This window comes from Nicotiana attenuata, unplaced genomic scaffold, assembly GCF_001879085.1.
Source record: "Nicotiana attenuata strain UT unplaced genomic scaffold, NIATTr2, whole genome shotgun sequence".
NCBI classification, from domain to species: Eukaryota; Viridiplantae; Streptophyta; class Magnoliopsida; order Solanales; family Solanaceae; genus Nicotiana; species Nicotiana attenuata.
Genome location: NW_017672655.1, coordinates 111,456 through 132,611, shown reverse-complemented (window position 1 = coordinate 132,611; position 21,156 = coordinate 111,456). Strand labels below are relative to the sequence as shown.

At 38.3% G+C, this 21,156-nt stretch overlaps 1 protein-coding gene across 1 annotated transcript in view; it reads left to right on the top strand.

The window, feature by feature from the left end:
• Positions 1 to 3,680: 3,680 nt before the first annotated feature.
• The window catches only part of LOC109213983 (F-box/FBD/LRR-repeat protein At1g13570-like), a 29,474-nt gene continuing 11,998 nt past the window's right edge, over positions 3,681 to 21,156 (top strand). Inside the window, exon 1 of the mRNA XM_019377835.1 lies at positions 3,681 to 3,907. Within this exon, the coding sequence (XP_019233380.1) occupies positions 3,681 to 3,907 (227 nt within the window). The remainder of the gene's footprint in view (positions 3,908 to 21,156) is intronic.

Below are 21,156 nucleotides of genomic sequence, written 5' to 3'. Positions count from 1 at the left end.
ATATGCACCATTAATAATTTTCCTGCATATGGAATATTATCTGGGTGGATGACTGCTGAAAAGTTAGCATATCCTTACTACATGGAAAATAGTAAAGCGTTCACTTTAAGACATAGCCGAAAGTAGTCATGGTTTGATTGTCGTCTTCAGTTCTTACCATTTGATCATGAGTTGAGAAGAACGAAGAACACATTCAAAAAGAATACAGTTGAAAATGATTTGCCACCTCCAATGTTATCCAGTAAGGAAATTTGGGAGAGGGTTCAGAACTTCTTTAAAGTTACCGAGGTCCCACCTTATAGATTTTCTGGATATGGTGTTTCTCATAACTGGACAAAATAGAGCATATTTTGGGAGTTGCCATATTGGAAGTATAATCTTCTCTGACACAATCTTGATGTCATGCATATTGAGAAGAACTATTTTGACAATTTGTTCAACATAGTGGTGGATGATAAGAATAAGACAAAAGATAACCCGAAGGCTATACTAGACTTACAAGAATATTGCAGGCGACCTGAATTACATTTGCAGTATGCGAACAATGATAAGGTGTTCAAGCCCAAGGCCAGCTACACATTCACTTTGGAACAAAGACGACAAATTTATGAGTGGGTTACAAACCTAAAGATGCCTGAGGGCTATGCTTCGACCCTGGGAAAACGTGCTGATATGGTTGAAGGAAAGCTGACTCATATTGAAAGTCATGACTGTCATATCTTCATGGAAACTTTAATCCCAATTGCATCTTGTGGTTTGCCTGAAAATATCTGGAAATCCATCACTGGGATAAGTTTGTTCCTCAAAGAATTATGTTTTACCACATTAAGGGAAGAAAACCTATTTCAAATGAATCAGAACATTCCTATAATCAGTAATAAGCTGGAAATGATATTTCCATGTGGTTTCTTTGATGTGATGGAACACCTTCCAATTCACCTTGTACATGAGGTGTGACTTGGGGGGGGGGGTTTCAATGCAGGTGGATGTATCCATTCGAGAGGTAATGATCAAACCTTCATTCATTCTTGTAATTTCTTTAACATTATCGTCTAATATGATAATATGCAGGACTATTGGCAAGTGTAAACGATTTGTTAAACAGAGGAATAGGATTGAAAGATCCATATGCAAAGCCTATCTTGCAAAGGAAATTGCCCATTTTTGTTCTTACTACTTCGACAGTCATGTGCCATGTGCTAGAAATAGGCCCAATCAGCACGATATCGTGATTGAGAATGATCCATTATATCCACCAATATCCATATTCAATCAACCAGGCCGAGGTTCTAAAGATCGATAAAAGGGGCCTAAGTAGTATAGAGTACAAATCAGCGTCAAATCATGTGTTGCTAAATTGTCCGGAAGTTCAAACCTTTCTTAAGTAAGTGTTGACGTAAGATTAATTTACATGGAATACTATTTAATTCAGTTGATGCAACTAACAAAATTTCAATGTGTCGCTCAGTGACTTCGTGAGTCAATTTGGCCATGATACTGTATATTCTACATTTGAGGCATGGTTTAAAAAGTGTGTAAGTGCATCTTACATACTTTCTCACATGTGAATATACATACTTGGTCACTTGTGAATATACTTGCTCACTTGTGATTTATTTAACACTACATGTAGGTCAATAATCCAAACAACGGTGTTAATCAATTTTTAAAAGATATATCTTGGGGACCTGCACCTACGGTTACAACTATGTCTAAGTACTATGTCTAAGTATCTTGTGAATGGTTACAAATTTCACACCGAGGAATGCTCCAAGTATAAAAAAAGCAATAACAGTGGAGTGTGTGTCAAAGGTGGTGAAGGCAACCAGCATGGGGAACATGATTATTATGGTGTAATCAAAGAGATTCTAGAATTATCATACTTAAGTTGGCCAAATAAGAAGATCATACTTTTCCGATGCAAGTGGTTTGACCCAACACCCAGAAGAGGTACAAATGTACACTCGCAGTACAACATAATGGAGGTTAATAAAAAGAGGGAGTATGATCTCTATGATCATTTTATAATTGCAGAAAAAGTTAGGCAAGTGTATTATGCTCCATATCCATTGCAGAGGAATAAGGCTGATTGGTTGGTTGTAATCAAAACTAAGTCTGTTGGTGGGATGGAAGTTGAGAATGTGCTAGATGTTGCTTACCAAAACGATACCTCAAATGTTAACCAAATGGTGGATGATCAATTAGAAAATGACTTGGAGCATCCTCAACGCATATTAGCTGATAAAAATGAAAGGATACTTATTGATCATGAGGATGGTGCTACACCCTCGCTTCCTTCCACTACACACTTGCATCCCTTCGCTTCTGATGGCCGGCAACAATCTTCTAGGCACACAACCTTTCCACCACATTCATCTACTCATCAGACTACCTACCATTCGCCCTCCCATCAGTATTCTTACCATTCTCCACCACAAGGCTATACCCCATTTCCTCCACATGATCCTGCATATAGTTACATGGGTCCAAAATTATAGATGTTTGACCAAAAACTATCCAAAGCCAGAAATCTATCCAATGAACAGTTTTCTTTACCAACAGTGGACAAATTTTGGAGTATTATGCTCCAAATAGTCCTCAACAGTGAAATGCAAACAAATACTGGCCCTACACTCAAGTACCCCCTTTCTTTCCCTTTCCTCTTAGTCCTCAAACCAAATTTAAAACTAGCTAGTCAATAAAGAGAAACCAGATTCAATCTAGTTCCAACATAAGCAATTCAAACAAGAATAATTAGGAGTCAGCTAGTACGGATCAACAAGACTTAATCATATAACTACTTATACTAAACAACTACTTCAAATTTAATCTAGTTAATTAGGACTAACACTGAATCTTTAAACACACAAACTAAGATATGACACCATAGAAAAATAACTCGAAACTCCAATCCAATTGGCGATTCAAGCCTAATGAGTGACTAAACATCATCACCAAACTCCAACTATACTAACATAAGCAAACTGAATCATTGATTATCGGAACCTAATCCTAAGAACTATCGAAATCAAAAATTAAAGAAGCATGAAATGATAGATTTAAGATTTCAGCTAAAGCGACTACCAATACCAATGATCAGAGACGAAAATGAAACATGACGATTAGGCAAAACATGTATTAACAATGACATATTCCATCAAAATCGATTAACTTGAACAACGGAGAAATCAGAAATTAGACTAAACATGAACGTTAAACAAAAATAATATAAATAGAATTTAATCTACAACAAAGCTACAAATGACACAGTAACAAAAAAAGCAAAAATTTAGAGGAAAGGATAAGGGTTCGAGGTTTATACCAAGTTCGGGGTTTTTTGATGCCAAATTGAGTACCGAGCAAACTGCGAGGATATCGGGCAGTGATGAATAGACCGCGAAGCGAAGCAAACATTTCGCGTTGGCACACACCAAAACTAAAGGTCCGGAAAACCAGTTTTGATCTCGGTATCGTGCCAGCGTGAAATGCTCGCTCGAGTCGTGTCTAGGCAAGAGGGGCAGAAGGGAAGAAGAAAATAAGAAAAGAAAGAAGAAAGAAAAGAAGAGTGAGCAGCAGCAGTGGTGTCGGTGGAAGGTGGTCGCCGGAATTTCGGGATTTGAAGGTTTAGGGGCGTGGAATGGAGAAAAGGAGAGTGAGAGGAGGCCGGTGATATGATTTTTATGGGGTTTGGAGGTGGTGAATGGCAGCAAGTGGCGACTAGGGTTATGGTTAGGTTTAGATTTAGAAAGATTGAGAGCGGTTATTGGGATTTGGGTTGGAGATATGGAGAGAGGAGAAGAAGAGGAGGAGATGGTGAAAAAATAAGGCCGATTGGAGGTCGTCCGCCGCCGGTGGACGATTTCCGGCTGCGGTGCACGGTGGGGAAGCGTGGCGACGCAGAGAGAGGGTGAGAGAGAGGAGAGGGAGAAGAAAGTAAGACTAATTGGGGAAATGGGAGCAAAATTTCAGGGTTTTGGGGTTTAAATACCATGGGTGATTAGGGCCTTAGAACTGTTGGATCAGAAGATCTTAAACGGCCGAGATTTGATCTCTGGATCACTAGATAAATGACATTGTTTTGTCATAAAACTACGCCGTTTAGATTGCTACATGGGCTGGTTTTGATTTGGACCGGGTCAATCGAATTGAGCAAAAAAGAGAGCAAAAATTAGGTATTTACACTCCCTAACAAATGTGACTTCATATTTAGGGCTCGAACATGAGGCATCTAGTTAAGAATGAAGGAGTTTTTACCACTCAGCGATAACCCTTGTTGGTAGATATACCTAACTTTATGATGAATAAACGTTCACGAATTTTATTATTGACAACAAACAAGGAAAAAGTTAGAATTTTGTTTCCTTTGTACCAAACACATTGACAATTCTAAGTTTATTTATATTAAATGTCATATATATTGTAGTTTTGCAATCTACTGGTCATGAATTTGGCTGCGGTAGTGAAATACCTCATCGGATATATAATTTTTTTAATATTTTAAAGATTCTTTTTAATTTTAATTCAAAATATAATAGATTTGGCAGAACACAAAGACAGGCCCTAAACTTGTCAAAATATTTCATTTAAATATATTTTGTCATGATTTTTGAAATCGAAGCAACTGTCCCCAGGAAAGGTTGATCGGTATTCCCCCAATGTTATTCATATTCTTCTTCTTTAGACAATTTTGGCCTTCACGTCACAAGTCCGTGTTGCATAGTTCTCAGAAAGATCAATTTTTTTTTTTTTTTAAAGCGCATTTAAGCACTGCAAATTTCTTTTTTTGATACTCAGAAATTTATAGCTCTGAAACTCATAATCAGTGTAAATAAAATGAAAGACGATCTCAAGAAAATAAAAAGATAGGTATCAATTTGTGACTCCACTAAAAGTGCCAATTATACATTTGGCAATATGAAATTTCATAAAACAGACAAACATAACAAAATGTTAGGCTAAAATTGCCAAAGATATCCTTAACGTGGTGATATTGTCCGCTTTGAGCCAAGTCCGCACGTAGTGGTGGCAAAATGGTTAAAAGAAAACAGTTATCCACCCATATTATCCATTAAAAAATAGATTTGATAATGAACTTCTTAAAAACGGGTTGAATATGGATAAGAACCATATTATCCATTTAGAAAATGGATAACCAGTGGATAACTAATAGGTTTAACTTTTACATTTGTAAAGCCTCAAATTATGGGTTTCTCAATTAATTTGGGAGACTAAGAATTCTCCCAAAAGTGATCATATTCAATAAGTCATGGATAATATGGATATCCATATTATCCGCCGGTTAATCCATTTTTTATCCGTATGAAATATGGACCGGGTCGGATAATTTATCCATTTTTGCATTACCCGTTTTTTATCCGTCCCATATTCGACCCGACCTGCCCGTTTGCCTCCCCTACCCGTACGATTTTTCCTAAAAGACCTCACACCATTAAGAGTATCCAACTACTTATAGGTTGAATCTATGATTTTCTTATGCTTTTGTATGTGAGGATTGGGAAGTGTAAATTTTGTATGCCCATGGTTAATTGTTTGTATCAATCATAGTCATAGGTGTAGTTGCTTCCCTCATGATGTGGTATCTTGAGTTATGTCGTTAAGGTAGTAAAGTTTAGGTTGCTCTAGGATGAGCAAAGGTCCAAGTGTGGGGTGATGATATTGGGCATAATTTTATATATTTTGATATTATTTACTCTCTATTTTTATCATTTTTTGATTGTGTTTTATTTTGCATATGCCTAACTTAGCTTGAGTATTGAACTTTATATTTATTTGCATTAGCAAATTTGCGTATTTCCTCCGTTCAATTAACACAATAAAGGGAAAATGCATAAGTACCCCGCTGACCTATACCCGGATTCTCAACTCACACTCTACCTTTGCGGGGTTTTTATTACCCTCCTAAACTATTTTAAAGTTAAATTATTTGCACCCTTAAAGTTGACGTGGCAGAGTGTGTGTATTTCACTCTCCCAAGGAGAGTGAGAAGCAAGAAAAAACAATTTTCAGATTTTTCGTTTTGCTTTTTTACCATTTTTTCTTACTTTTTTTCCCTTTTCCTTTTCCTTTTTCTTTGTCTTTTACTTTTACTTCTTTTTTCGTTTCTTCTCTAATTCCGGCGGATATTCATTCACCGGCGACTTTGTCTAACCGTTTTTCTTTCATTTATTCTGTTTTTCTTTTTCCTCTTTCTATCCTTTTCGCACACAAATTAAACTCTCAAAAAGATCTATTCATAAGCAAAGCAAAATTTACTCAGATCGGGATAAAAATTTATCGCCAGAAAAAAAAATTCGCTGGAAAAGTGGTGTCCTTGAAATTCTGACGACCACCATTTTATGTCGGTGGTGACCAAAACAAAGAGAAAGAGAATGAAATAACCAAAAAAAATGAGAATAATAAGAAATAAGAAAAAAGGATAAGAAAAACAAGAAAGAACAAAGAAAGTACTAAAAATACATATGGCAGCGCGTGTATTTCACCACTTGCCAAGAGTTTGGTTGTCTAGTTTTAGGGTGGTATTTATGGGGGTAATAGGATTCCCGCAAAGATAAAGTGTATAGTTGAAAATCCGGATATATGTCAGGGGTACTTACGCATTTTTCCTAAAAATTTTGCAAAAGAGAATCTATGAGATAATGGTCAGAGAATGAAGTCCTTTTTCATATTGTCTCAGGTTAAATGGTTTTGTGGGTCATTATAAACTTATTTTTAGTTTTATGATCTTATTTCTTTTTTTACATATACGAGATTTACTTATCACATAAGAGATGAAGACACTTTTTTAATTTTAATATTATAAAAAACCATGAAGGTCCATTTCCTCATCCTTTTATAATGGAAGGCCGCATGCATATATCAAAGACAATATTGTCTGGATCTTTTCCATACCCTCACATATATAGCAAAAGCTTAGTATGTGGGATTGTCCTTTTCAACTCTTACAAAAAATTCCAAATTACTATTTCCCTTTTCAGCCTTAATTAAGGCTACAAAATACTACTAATTAAATTGGTGTGATAGAAAGAAATATTCCAGTTTAAGAAAATCAAAATTCCCTAATACCTAGATGGAAAATGGATACATTTCGTTTTAATTAATATTATCAACTCAGATTTATCATATGAGTCAAACAAGAATTAAAGCCTTACTAAGAAAGTTCCACCAATCAATTAATGACATGTGTCACGCCCAAATTCTATTAAAGATCGTGATGGCGCCGGACACCACTGTCAGGTAAGCCAACACTAAATAATCAATTTCTCGTTTTTGTATTTTTGAAATCATGATTTTTTGATTCAATTTAATAGTAAAAGATGTACTTTACAGAATAAATAATAATGTTTTAACAATTTCAATACTGAATAACCCATAATCATCCCAAAATCCGGTGTCACAAGTGTGTGAGCGTTTGCTAGGAACAAAACAAAATACAATAACTGTCCGGAATACAATTTGGACAGAAAGGGAAATACCAATGCTATGAAGGAGACTTTGCTAGCTGCGTGTCGTCTCGAGAGATGCAGCTCACCTAAGTCTCCGTATCAACCATGCCACTGCGCCCACTAGGCCACTAAACATGCATGTGCCTGTGCAACAAAAATGCACAGCAAGTGTAGTATGAGTACGAAAACAACGCGTACCCAGCAAGTATCCAGTCTAACCTCGAAGAAGTAGTAACGAGAGGTCGACTTCGACACTTACTAGTGGTCCAATAATATCATGTACAGTCAGGAAGTGAATAGATATAAATTTGTTGGTATTACTGTGTTCAAAATCAGAAAATTATAGAAGCAAACAAATGTTAGTTCAATAAACAAATCTTAAAATAATTCCGAGCCCACTGAATGCACAATGTGTCCTTAAGGAATTTAATCCCCTCACTGTTGCCCAAGATATACGGATTAATTCCTCCCAGTACAGAACGGAATAACTATTCTGTGATAGCGGCACTTCAAATCACAAAACTTCAGCGAACTCAACAAACGGAGCAAATCACACTTGACACTTAATATTTATTTGGAAAATAATGCAACAATGTAGAAAAGAGGGGAGAAGATTTCAAATTTTTCATATCTGATTTCATGTCTGAAAAATGAGGCCAAGCCTCTAAATTTATAGACAAAGGAAGGGTGATATGGAGAGGTGCAATCTAAAAGGTGCCTCTTCCATTTCCCATTCACGCCCCTTAATAAAAACGCAACAATCCCCCACATGAATGGGGAATGGTCATATGAGGAAAAAACATGCATGAAAATACTGTGTGATTCACAAATAAGGATTATTCTCATCTGGATAAGTAGGTTTCCCTTTGAACTTTCCGTAGCGAACTTATGTCGGATATACTCGGTCAATCGGTAGATTTTATATCTTTGAACCGTCGAACTTTGGTGTATACCTAGACAACTTTCATAAGTCACACAATTAACCCTTAACCGTCTTTGGTTCTCACGGTTGTGTTCGTTTCAGCCATGAACATCGCCTGGTTTCATGAGTGCTTGGAGAATAGGCCTTTACTTTCATTACCCTTAAAGCGGCTTACACTTAACACTCACATAGGTGATTTCTAAACGTGTAATCCTATAGACACACTATCTGGTCATATCCTGCCAGACTCAGAAAATCATTAAAAAGCTTTAAGCTTTATTGACTCATCAAAAAGCCTTAATGCTTTACCTTGATTTCTGAACATTGTCTTCATCACGAGAATGTGTTGAGTTATTTGACAATGTTGAACCGTCATTCATAACTTTGTTTGATCTCTTTGAACTTAGCTCTTGGATCTCCAGTCTGCTAAGTAGAGTTACCGCCATGATTACTTGTCCTAGGCCTTAGCCCCATTCCCTTCAATGATATTTCAACTGCCTCTCTAGATAGGCCTTTTGTAAGTGGATCTGACACGTTATCTCTTGACTTTACGTAGTCAATCGTGATAACACCACTAGAGAGTAGTTGTCTAACGGTATTGTATCTCCGTCGAATGTGACGAGATTTTCCGTTATACATAACGCTCCTTGCCCTGCCTATTATACTTGACTATCACAATGTATACACATAGGTGCCAAAGGTTTGGGCCAAAATGGAATATCTTCCAAGAAATTTCGGAGCCATTCAGCTTCTTCACCGGCCTTGTCTAAGGCTGTAAACTCAGTCTCCACTGTAGAGCGTTCAATACACATTTGTTGGGATGATTTCCAAGACATCACTCCTCCATCGATTGTTTAGAATCGGTTGAACCGGTGATCTAATTTGCATCACTATACCCTTCTCTATTATCGTGGGATACTTATTGTAGTGCAAAGCATAATTTGGAGTATATTTCAAATACTTCAAAACTCGTTTCATTGTCATGAAAGTTCAATGCAAACTTTCTTATGTCGTAGACTAATACGTATCGACTTTCGATTGCATATCAGATTATTGACTACACTTAATGTATCAATCGTATATTATATAAACAGCTGGAATGATTGGCATCAGTTGTGGCCAAAAGCTTTTAATATAAAACACATTCGCAATCACTCTGCCATTTTCAAGCATTTGTATGCTATTTATTCATACGTCTATATGATATACAAATTATAGCACCTTCATTCATGAAACAAATCCAATTTGCAATAGATTTTGATCATGTTCATCGGTTGGTTCACCTCATTATAGATCAACGTATTAATACATTTGTTCATTAACGATCATGTCCATACAAAAACGTACAAACGTATCTTTCTATGAAAAGTCACAACTTTCAAAGCGACATTATTTCATAAAAGAAATAAACAATATAAATTTTCAATAAAGAAAATGATCTTTCGAGAAAGGCACGTGACCAACTTCCGAATTAGTAGTTTCATCAACTAGTCTTCATTAAGACTAAACAGCTGATGACTTTACAAACTACTATATCAATGGGGTTCAAAAAATTATATCATTTAGACATTACGTCTAACATTGACTTTTATCATGCATAAGCTAAAAGCCCCCACATTTTAAATATTTCATCAACATATCATCTACATATAATCAAATAATGACTATATGACTTGAAGTATTCTTAATGTAAACACATTTGTTTACACTCATTAATTTTTGAAATCATTTGACAATATTATTTGGTCAAATCTCGCATGTCATTGTTTGGGTGCTTGTCTTAGTCTGTAAAGTGACTTAACAAGTCGACACACCTTTTTTTTTTCCGGGAACCATGAACCCTTTAGGTTGTTCCATATAAATTTCTTCCTCCAAATATCCATTTAAGAAGGTTGACTTTACGTCTATTTGATGGATTTTAAGGCCATACACGGCGGCTAACGCTATTACCATCCGAATAGATGTAATTCTCGTTACCAGTGAGCATGTGTCAAAGTAATCAAGACATTCTCGTTGTCTTAATCCTTAATCAATCTTGCCTTATATTTGTCAATAGTACCATCTCTTGAAAATCCATTTGGAACCCAAAGGTTTATTTCCTGGAGGAAGATCAACCAATTCCCAAGTATGATTACTTAATATGGATTCTATCTCACTATTGACTACCTCTTTGCAATATTGTGCTTCCGAGGAAGACAATGTTTCTTTAAACATTTGAGGCTCATTTTCCAACAAGAATGTCCGAAAATCCTGTCCAAAGGAAGTAGTTATCCTTTGACGTTTTATTCTTTCTGCAACTCCACTAGATTGCGGTGACTAAGGGGCTGTCGTTTGATGAATAATACCATATTCCAAATATATTTCTTCAAAAGGAGACTCACATTCACCGCCCCTTTTACTATGTAGAGCCAACCACAAGAACTGTTGTTTGTGTCACGACAGAGCCAGTATTAATAAATGGTGAAGTTTTTAATCTTCACACCAATCTGACACATTCAGAGTTAATAAACGGTGAGTTTTTAATCTTCGAACCGAGTAACATCTGATACAACTGATTTAATAAACGGTGAAGTTTTTAATCTTCAAACCGAGTAATATGTGACACAAACAAATTTAATAAACGTGAAGTTTTTAGTCTTCAAACCGAATAATAAATTGGAGTGGAAAATCACTAAAATTTTAATCTCTAAAATGAGTATAAAGTCACTTAGACTTTAATCCCCAAAAACGAATAGAACGTTACGACGATTTTAATCTCAAAGATTAAGTAGAAAATCAAGCAGATTTTAATCTCAAAGTAGGAGTAGAATTGACGAAGATTTTATTCTCCATAACGGATGTAGAAAATTACGAGAATTTTAATTTTCTCCAAAACAGGGGTAGAAATCACAAGTACTTTGATTTTCTTTTCAAATGGCTTTCCAACTAAACAATTATAACCCCTAAATATTTCAACAATTTGATATATTATTCTTATCAAACTAAGATATGTATATGTTTATTGACCCAAACTAATATACATATAAAATATCATGATCTCAAAATAATTTCCAAATATTACTAATGTAAGCCTACTTCATATTTTACAAACCTTGAAAATAATCTTTCGCATATCTTTGTGCATACTACCAAATTGTATGCAAACTAATATATTTTATACTTTGAGATCATCACATAATAAATATCTACTCTAACATTTGCAAAATCAAATTTTATAAATCACAAGGGTAGAGAATAATAAATAAGTTATAAGTTAAGTGAGAGAAAGTAAAACCCGTTTAGTTTCAATTACTCCAAGCAATGACCTGACACAGTAAATTCTTTGCCACATCTTGACACCTTTTCTTATAATGCAATATTACTTTTATATATTGCGCCCGATAAGTCGTGTCATATCGCACCGTTTGAAGACAACTTTTCATGATCAAACACTGTTGGTCATCATCGTCAGAAGGCTTAACAACTTCTTAATTGTCGTATCAAAGTGACCAAGTGGCAAGAAGATACATCTATTGTGTCTTTTCCTTCTCAGGATAACAATTAAAGTTCATGGCAGATTGTTTTATGCACCATGGCAAGGCCATATACTTAAGATGCAGATGAGAGAAGCGGACAATTCTCTGGTGCAAGAGATTTTAAACCAAATCTTCGTCTCCTTTAATTTATGCATTTTTATTAAAGGTGTCTAACGGGCTGGGTTGACCCGGAACCGGACCGGCCCAGACCGGTTAAAACCGGAACCGGACCGGCCCGGTTCATAAGGGGCCGGGTAGGCTGGGTAGGAGGGGTAGAGGGGGTTAGACCGTTTATTATTTTTTACCGGTTAACCGGACCCGTTAAACCCGGTCCAATGAATAGTGCATCTAACCGGTTTAACCGGTCCGGCCCGGCCCGGCCCAGACGATGAATATACCATAATATACGATAAATATACCATGAATATACCAATTATTGTATACTAATTAACATAGTTTAAAATTGTTGGAATTTAACATATAGTGTATATATTTAGGGTATAAAACTATAAATGTTAAAATCATAGAATATGATGGTAATGTATTATTTTTAAAATATGCTATATATGTGTTATTTTAAGATTTTAAGACAATTTGTGTTATTTTAAATTATTAGACGTATTTATGCTTAATATTTTAGTTTGTTAGATTAATTTGAAGTATTATTAATTTATTATGCATAAAAATTTAGTTTTACTATTTTTTGTTAATTTACATTTTAAATGCAAACTTTAATTTTGTAATTTTGAAATAAATGTAGCACTTGCAATTTATCAGTGCAATTTTTCCCCATCTTTCTTGTATTCTTTATATTAATACAAAGTACTAATATAACTTACAGTAGTTATACAAAATATTAAAACAAAAATTAAAAAAACACTAAACCCGGCCCGGCCCCCTCAACCCGTAACCCATACGGTTCATTTTTTACCCGAATTAACCCGAACCCGTTAAACCTGTTAAGAGCAAGCCCGGAGCCGGCCCGGAACCAAACCCGTACGGGTCCAAATAATACTGGCCCGGACCGGCCCGCCCCACCCGGTTAACACCCATAATTTTTATATACCTTGCATAAAAAATTCTCCTTTGCCAAAAGTGGACACATCTTCATGCCCTTGGCAATTATTGAGCAATAGAAGGAAAAACTGATAATTTATACCAACTTGAAACTGATCAGGTTTGCCTTTAAGATCACTGGAATTTATCAACCAGTGAATATTATCAATATCTCCTGTCTTTTCTCAATGAAATCCTTAGCATTCTCCTCTCTAACGATACCGCATAAACACATCTCCAAGAAGTGGCGACTACATATTAAGTCTACAGTTTACTTCTTCGTTACATTTTCTCCGTGGCATAAAAATGATCATAGTTTCACTCAGAATTTTCTTTATTTTGTCCACCCGCAAAATAATTCTCTTAAGAACAAGCAGTTAACTCCACCAGATTATATATAAATTCCTTAAGATTGTTGGTATTACTGTGTTCAGAATCAGAAATATAACGACCCGACCGGTCGTTTTGAGCTCTAGTGCACCGTTCAGCAGTCAGAGTCCATGAGCAGCTTCATTTCAAGTATTATGACTTGTACGCACGGTCGGAATCAAATTTCGGGAAGTTCAGAGTTGATTTGGAAAGAGAATTCTTATTTCGGAAGCTTAAAGTTGAAAGAATTAACTAAGATTGGATTTTTGAGTAAACGACCTCGGAATCGGGATTTGAAGGTTCCAGCAGGTTCGTATGATGATTTCGGACTTGGGCGTATGTCCGGATCGGGTTTTGGAAGACCCGGGAATGTTTTGGCACCTATTGTGGAAGTTAGCATTTTGGAAGAAATTTCATAAGTTTGTTTTGAAGTGCATTTCAATGTTATCGATGTCCATTTGGGATTCCGAGTCTTGGAGTAGCTCCGTATGGTAATTCTGGAGTTAGGAGCACGATCGGAAGTGAATTCGGAGGTCCGTAGGTCGTTTTGGAGTCATTTGGCTAAAGATAGAAAATTGAAGGTCTTTGAGAAGTTTGACCGGAAGTGGACTTTTTGATATTGGGGTCGGAATCCGATTCCGAAAGTTGGAGTAGGTCCGTAATGTCAAATGTGACTTGTGTGCAAAATTTGGGGTCAATCGGACGTGATTTGATAGGTTTAAACATCGAAAGTAGAAGTTTGAAATTCTAAAGTTCATAAAGCTTGGATTGGAGGTTGATTCATGATTTTAGCGTTGTTTGGTATGATTTGAGGCCTCGAGCAGGTCCGTGTTATGTTATAGACTGGGTTGGTGTGATTGGACGGGGTCCCGGGGGCCTCGGGTGTGTTTCGGGTTGTATCACGCTCTTATTTGATGTTTCAACGCCGTTTTTTGGACATAAAGGGGTACCATATTAAGCAAATGAGCTCCAAATTAAGTTTTTATTGAACCATTAGATCTGTATCGTAATTATGGAACCATAGCAAAAAAATGGTCAAATTTGGACATCGTATGAGGGAGTTATGCTCATTTCCGTGTCGGGAAAAAGTGTTGGTTGTTGTCATAACCGCAGATGCGGTCATTTTTCCGCAGATGCGGTCATTTGTCCGCAGATGCAGAACCGCATATGCGATCATTTTTCTGCAGATGCGGTCATTTTTCCGCAGATGCGGTCATTTTTCCGCAGATGCGGAAATTGCAGAGGCAGTGGGGTTCTTTTAAAAATCGAAGTTTGGCTCATTTTCACTTCATTTCTTCCATGGGAGCCGGTTTTGGAGCAACTTTGGAGTGCCATTTTCATCACCAAGCATGAGGTAAATGATCTCTACTAGTTTTGAGTATATACAAGGTTTATATATGGATTTAGACATGGAAAATTGTAGAAAACTTGGGGTTTGAGGGAAAACCTAGAAAACTAGTATTCTTGGATTTTGACCACGATTTTGGGTATGAAATTTATATAAAATTATATATTTGAGTTCGTGAGGCTATGGGTAAACTTTATCTTCGAAAAATTTCGGATTCCGGGCACGTGGGCCCGAGGGCGTTTTTGTCAACTTTTCGATCGGGGTTAGGAATTGTTATAAATTGGACTATAATGAGTACCTTAGAATATTAATGGGTTTACATAATTATGGCTTGTTCTGGAGCGTTGTGCATCGATTCATGTCTTCGGAAGGGCGTGGAATGCCGGTTATGGATCTTCGGAGCGAGGTGAGTCTCCTTTCTAACCTTGTAAGAGGGAATTGTCCCCATAGGTGAATTAATTGGTTATGTGCTCCTATTTGTGGGGCTACGTACGCACGAGGTGACGAGAGTCCGTGCGTAGCTACTATTATGCTATTGTCCGGGTAGTCTAGGACCCAAAAGCATGCTATACTTGGATGAATTTTAAACTTATTGACAGCTCGAATTGCTTAAACCACATCGAATTAATAAATAATTTCAAAAAGGATTAAACTTCTTTTCTTACATTGTTAAAAGAGAAAGTGGCTTTTATTTGAATAAATATTCTCCGATAAATTCTTAATTGGCTATCTGAGCATGTATTTCTATGTGTACCTGCGTCGCACGTATGATTCGCGAGCAGGGGGATTGTTTATTTCATGTTGACCGCGTCGCATGGATAGTTCGCGATCGGGGTAATAGATGCATCTATGGTTCGCGCCGTTCGACCATCGGCAGTGCATAGTTTATTTTCTGTTGGAGCAGGCCGTACGCCTCGGCATGATTTGCGCATGCTTGTATTGCTGCCTTGAACTTATTGAAGTTGTTATTGCCTCTTCATGGCTTGAGAATATTTGGATAAATAATGAAAAGGAATTTTGGGAAACTTCCTATAAAAGAAATAATGGTTTACTTGTTTCTTCCTATTGGATTAAAAAAATCATGTTTATAAGAGTCCACGATTTAATGAATTGTTGACATCATTATTGGACCACTAGTAAGTGTCAAAGTCGACAGTATCGTCTCTACTTCTTCGAGATTAGGCGGGATACTCATTGAGTACACGTTGTTTTCGTACTCATACTACACTTCTGTGCATTTTTGTTGCACAGGTATATGTAACTCTAGTGGCCTACTGGGCGTAGCAGCACAGATGATTTTGGGACTAGGTGAGTTGCATTATTCGAGGCGGCCCGCAGCTAGTATAGTCCCTTCCAATATATTGTATTTACTTTCTGTCCACTGTATTCCGGACGGATGTTGTATTATATTATTTCTTAGAAATTGCTCATGCACTTGCGATACCGGGTTCTGGGATGGTTTTGAAATATTTTGTATTAATTGCTTATTATTTAATTTGAATTGAAGCAGTTGTCTCTTTACTTATGAAATTAGAAGGAAAATCTGGGTTTTCAAAATTGTCTAAATTGGAATCTAATTAAGTATTTTAGTTGGCTTGCCTGACAGCAGTGTCCGGCGCCATCACGACCCTTAGTGGATTTTGGGTCGTGACAAGAAAATTATAGAAGCAACAATAAATGTTAGTTCACTAAACAAATCTTAAAATAATTCCGAGCCCACTGAATGCACAATGTGTCCTTAAGGAATTTAATCCCCTCACTGTTGCCCAAGGTATACGGATTAATTCCTCCCAGGATAGAACGGAATAACTATTCTGTGATAGCGGCACTTCAAATCACAGAACTTCAGTGAACTCAACAAATGGAGCAAATCACACTTGACACTTATATTTATTTGGAAAATAATGCAACAATGTAGAAAAGAGGGGAAAAGAATTCAGATTTTTCATGTCTAATTTCATGTCTGAAAAATGAGGCCAAGCCTCTAAATTTAAAGACAAAGGAAGGGTGATATGGAGAGGTGCAATCTAAAAGGTGCCTCTTCCATTTCCCATTCACTGTCACGACCCGGATTTCCCACCATCGGAAGTCGTGATGGCGCCTACTATCGGAGCTAGGAAAGACAAACCTTTTAAACATTCCCTGATTTCACCTCAACAAGAACAATATAAATATAACGAGTCATTTAAATTAAAGCGGAAGTCTTTAAAATATAGATAACTGAAAATCCAAAGTGCGGAAGTTTAACATTTCTCTACCCAAGACTGGTGTCGCTATCTCACGAACTACTGAAGAGTGCTAAAAACAAGTCCGAATAGAAATATATAAGTGTCTGTCTCGGTACAATGAAAACAAACTGAAAACATAGAAAGGGACTCCGGCCTGCGAACGCCAGCTAGGCTACCTCGTAAGTCCCTGGACTGAAGTCAACTCCCGATCAATATCCTACTACTGTGGTCCAAAAGCTGCTCCGGTACCGTGATCTGTGCGAAAGAGCACAGAAGTGTAGCATTAGTACAACCCACCCCATGTGCTGGTAAGTGCCTGGCCTAACCCCGGCGAAGTAGTGACGAGGCTAGACAGGACTACCAAACCAACCTGTGCAGTTCAGTATATATATATGCAATAAAAGGGAAGAACAAAGAAATTAAACAGTTAAGAGGGAGGGAAGCATACTATGGGGGGAAATACAGTCCGGATATAAAGTCAACAATTTAAGTAAGCAACAGGACAATAACAATAATTAATGAGAGCAGGAAAGTCAACAGTTGCACGGCATCAACCTTCGTGCTTTTACTCTCATCCTCACCAAAAGTAATCAAGTAAAGTGCACGACATCAACCTTCGTACTTTCCCTCTCATACTCTCAAATCATGGCACGGAATGACCCTTCGTGCAGATATAATCAAAACATGGCACGGAATGACCCTTCGTGCAAATATAATCAAAACATGGCACGGAATGACCCTTCGTGCAAATATAATCAAAGCATGGCACGGAATGACCCTTCGTGCATTATCACTCTTCCTCACCCAAACAGTAATCACAACCAAACGGGGCGAGGGGATAAACAAATAATAAGAAATGTCCCGGCAAGGGAATTACACAATTAACAGCTAAATCCCGGCAAGGGAGCAACAACAATACTTTCACATCCCGGCAAGGGAGATAATCAATATACTCAAACCATCCCGGCAAGGGATTAATCATATCTCTTTCTATTTCTTTCATTTCTTACTCAATAGTCTTTTTATCGTTCGAGCCAACGCTCCAAAGAATTTACAATTCATAATTAGTCCTCATACTCTTCACATTGCATAGAATTCATCAATTAACATGGAAGAGTCATAACAATATCAGGATAAGTACATACAAGGACCCACAGTCATGCTAGACACCGGTGTATAGATACTCGTCACCATGCCTATACACCGTACTCGATCATTTAGCAATTAGCAAATAATAACACTCTAATCCTATTCCTTCAAGCCAAAGTTAGATCAAACACTTACCTCAAATGCTCCAAAATCAAATCAAGCCTCTAGTATAGCTTTACCCCTCAAATTCGGCTCCAACTCGGTCAAATCTATGAAATAATGATTTTAAAATATTAATAATAGCTAAACAAACTAAACCCAATGCCTAAATATGACTTTCTAAGCTTTCTTCCCAAAAATTCCAAAAATCGACCCCCGGGCCCGCTTGGTCAAAATTCGAGGTTCGAACCAATTCCATGTCACCCATTCCCCCACGAGCCCGAATATACAATTTGTTTTAAAATTCGACCCCCAAAACGAGGTCTAAATCAAAGAAAATTGAAAAGCCCTAATTATACCTTTTTCCCCCAATTTACGCCTTAAGTTACATGATTTAGGTCTAGGGATTTGATGAATGATGATAGAAAATGAAGAAAACGAGTTAGAAAATACTTACCCAAGAAGCTTTGGTGAAGAATCGCTCTAAAAGTCACCTAGGGGCTGTGGAGAAGAAGAGCTCGTGTGAAATTTGGGAATAATCCCGTCACTGGTCTGTTTTTGAGCTTTAAAAATCACTAGGCAAAAATGCCCTTCGCGTTCGCGGGAAGGGGACCGCGTTCGCGAAGGGTAAACTGGGCAGGTCATCGCTAACGCGTGGAAGATAACGCGAACGCGTAGAAGGTAATGCTGGGGGGTCCAAGTTTGTTCTATGCGAACGCGTAAAAGGCCACGCGAACGCGATGGAGGAAGCAGCAAGTCTATGCATTCGCGAACATCTGACTGCGAACGCGAAGAGGAAGTCTGTGGGGTCCTGAACTTGACTTACGCGATCGCGATTATGGAGATGCAAACGCGTAGAAGGGGAACACCATGGGCAGTGCGAACACGAGCCTAAGGCCGCGATCGCGAAGAAGAAAAGGCCTGTGCGAAAATTGCAGAAAATCTGCTATATTTTTAAGTGCAAAACCACTCCGAACCACCTTCGAATTGCTCCCGAGCCCTCGGGGCTCCTAACCAAACACACACGCTAACCCAACGACATCCTACGAACTTAACCGAGCGATCAAATCGCTAAAATAACATCACAAACGAGGAATCAAACCTCAAAATCATCATTTTTCATTCTAACTTCATAAACTTCAAATTTTAGATATTTAGGTCCGAAACACGTCAAATGACGTCCAATTTCAACCAAATTTCACAGAAAGCGCTTAACACATATATAAGACTTGTACCGGGCGTCGGAACCAAAATACGAGCCTGATACCACAGTCTTTTAATCAATTCTCATTTCCATTTTTCTTAATAATTTCAGAAAAACAATTTCACAGAAAAATTCTTTTCTCGGGGTCTAGACCTCGGAATTCGACTCTGGGCATATGCCCGAGTCCCATATTTTTCTACGGACCCTCCGGGACCGTCAAATCACGGGTCCGGGTCCTTTTACCAAAAATGTTGACCGAAGTCAACTTTAATCATTTTAAAGCCACATTTTTAAAATTTTCACAGAATTTAACATATAATCTTTCCGGCTATGTGTCCCGATTGTGCACGCATATCGAGGCAACTAAAGATGAGGTTTTCAAGGCCTCGGAAGCACAGAAAAAGAGAGAAATCCAGTGATGACCTTTGGGTCGTCACATTCTCCACCTCTAAAACAACCGTTCATCCTCGAACGGACAAAAGAAAGAAGTACCTGAGTCGGGTAATAGATGAGGATAGCGGCTCCGCATATCAGACTCGGACTCCCAGGTCGATGCCTCAGGAGGCTGACCTCTCCACTGGACACGCACTGAAGGAAAACTCTTCGACCTCAACTGTCGAACCTGCCGGTCTAGAATAGCTACCGGCTCCTCCTCGTAAGACAGATCCTTGTCCAACTGGACAGTGCTGAAATCTAACACGTGGGCTGGATCGCCGTGATACCTCCGAAGCATGGACACATGAAACACTGGATGCACGGTTGACAAGCTGGGCGGCAAGGCAAATCTGTAAGCCACCTCTCCCACACGGTCGAGAATCTCAAATGGACCAATGAACCTAGGGCTAAGCTTGCCCTTCTTCCCAAATCTCATCACGCCCTTCATAGGCGACACTCGGAGCAAGACCCGCTCACCAACCATGAAAGCTACATCTCGAACCTTACGATCCGCATAACTCTTTTGCCGCGACTGAGCCGAACGAAGCCTGTCCTGAATGATCTTGACCTTATCCAAGGCCTCCTGAACTAAATCTGTACCCAATAACCGAGCCTCTCCCGGCTCAAACCATCCGACTGGAGACCGACATCGCCTACCATACAACGCCTCATATGGAGCCATCTGAATGCTGGACTGGTAGCTATTGTTGTAGGCGAACTCTGCTAAAGGCAAAAACTGGTCCCACGAGCCTCCAAAATCAATGACACAGGCTCGGAGCATATCCTCCAATATCTGACTAGGCCTCTCGGACTGTCCGTCCGTCTGAGGATGGAACGCTGTGCTCAACTGAACCTGGGTGGCCAACTCCTGCTGAACTGCTCTCCAGAAGCGCGAGGTAAACTGCGTACACCGGTCCGAAATGATAGATACCGGCACCCCATGAAGGCGAACAATCTCTCGGATGTAGATCTCAGCTAACCTCTCCGATGAATAAGTGGCTGCGACAGGAACAAAATGCGCTGACTTGGTCAGCCTATCAACAATGACCCAAATAGCATCAAACTTCTTCCGAGTCATCGGAAGTCCAGTAACGAAATCCATGGTAATCCTCTCCCACTTCCACTCGGGAAGCACAATCCTCTGAAACAAACCACTAGGCCTCTGATGCTCATACTTAACCTGCTGACAGTTCAAACATCGAGCCACATATGCAACAATATCTTTCTTCATCCTACGCCACCAATAAAGCTGCCGCAAGTCCTGATACATCTTCGCGGCGCCCGGGTGAATAGAATACCGAGAACTATGGGCCTCCGCTAAGATCAACTCTCGAATCCCATCAACATTGGGCACACAAACTCGCCCCT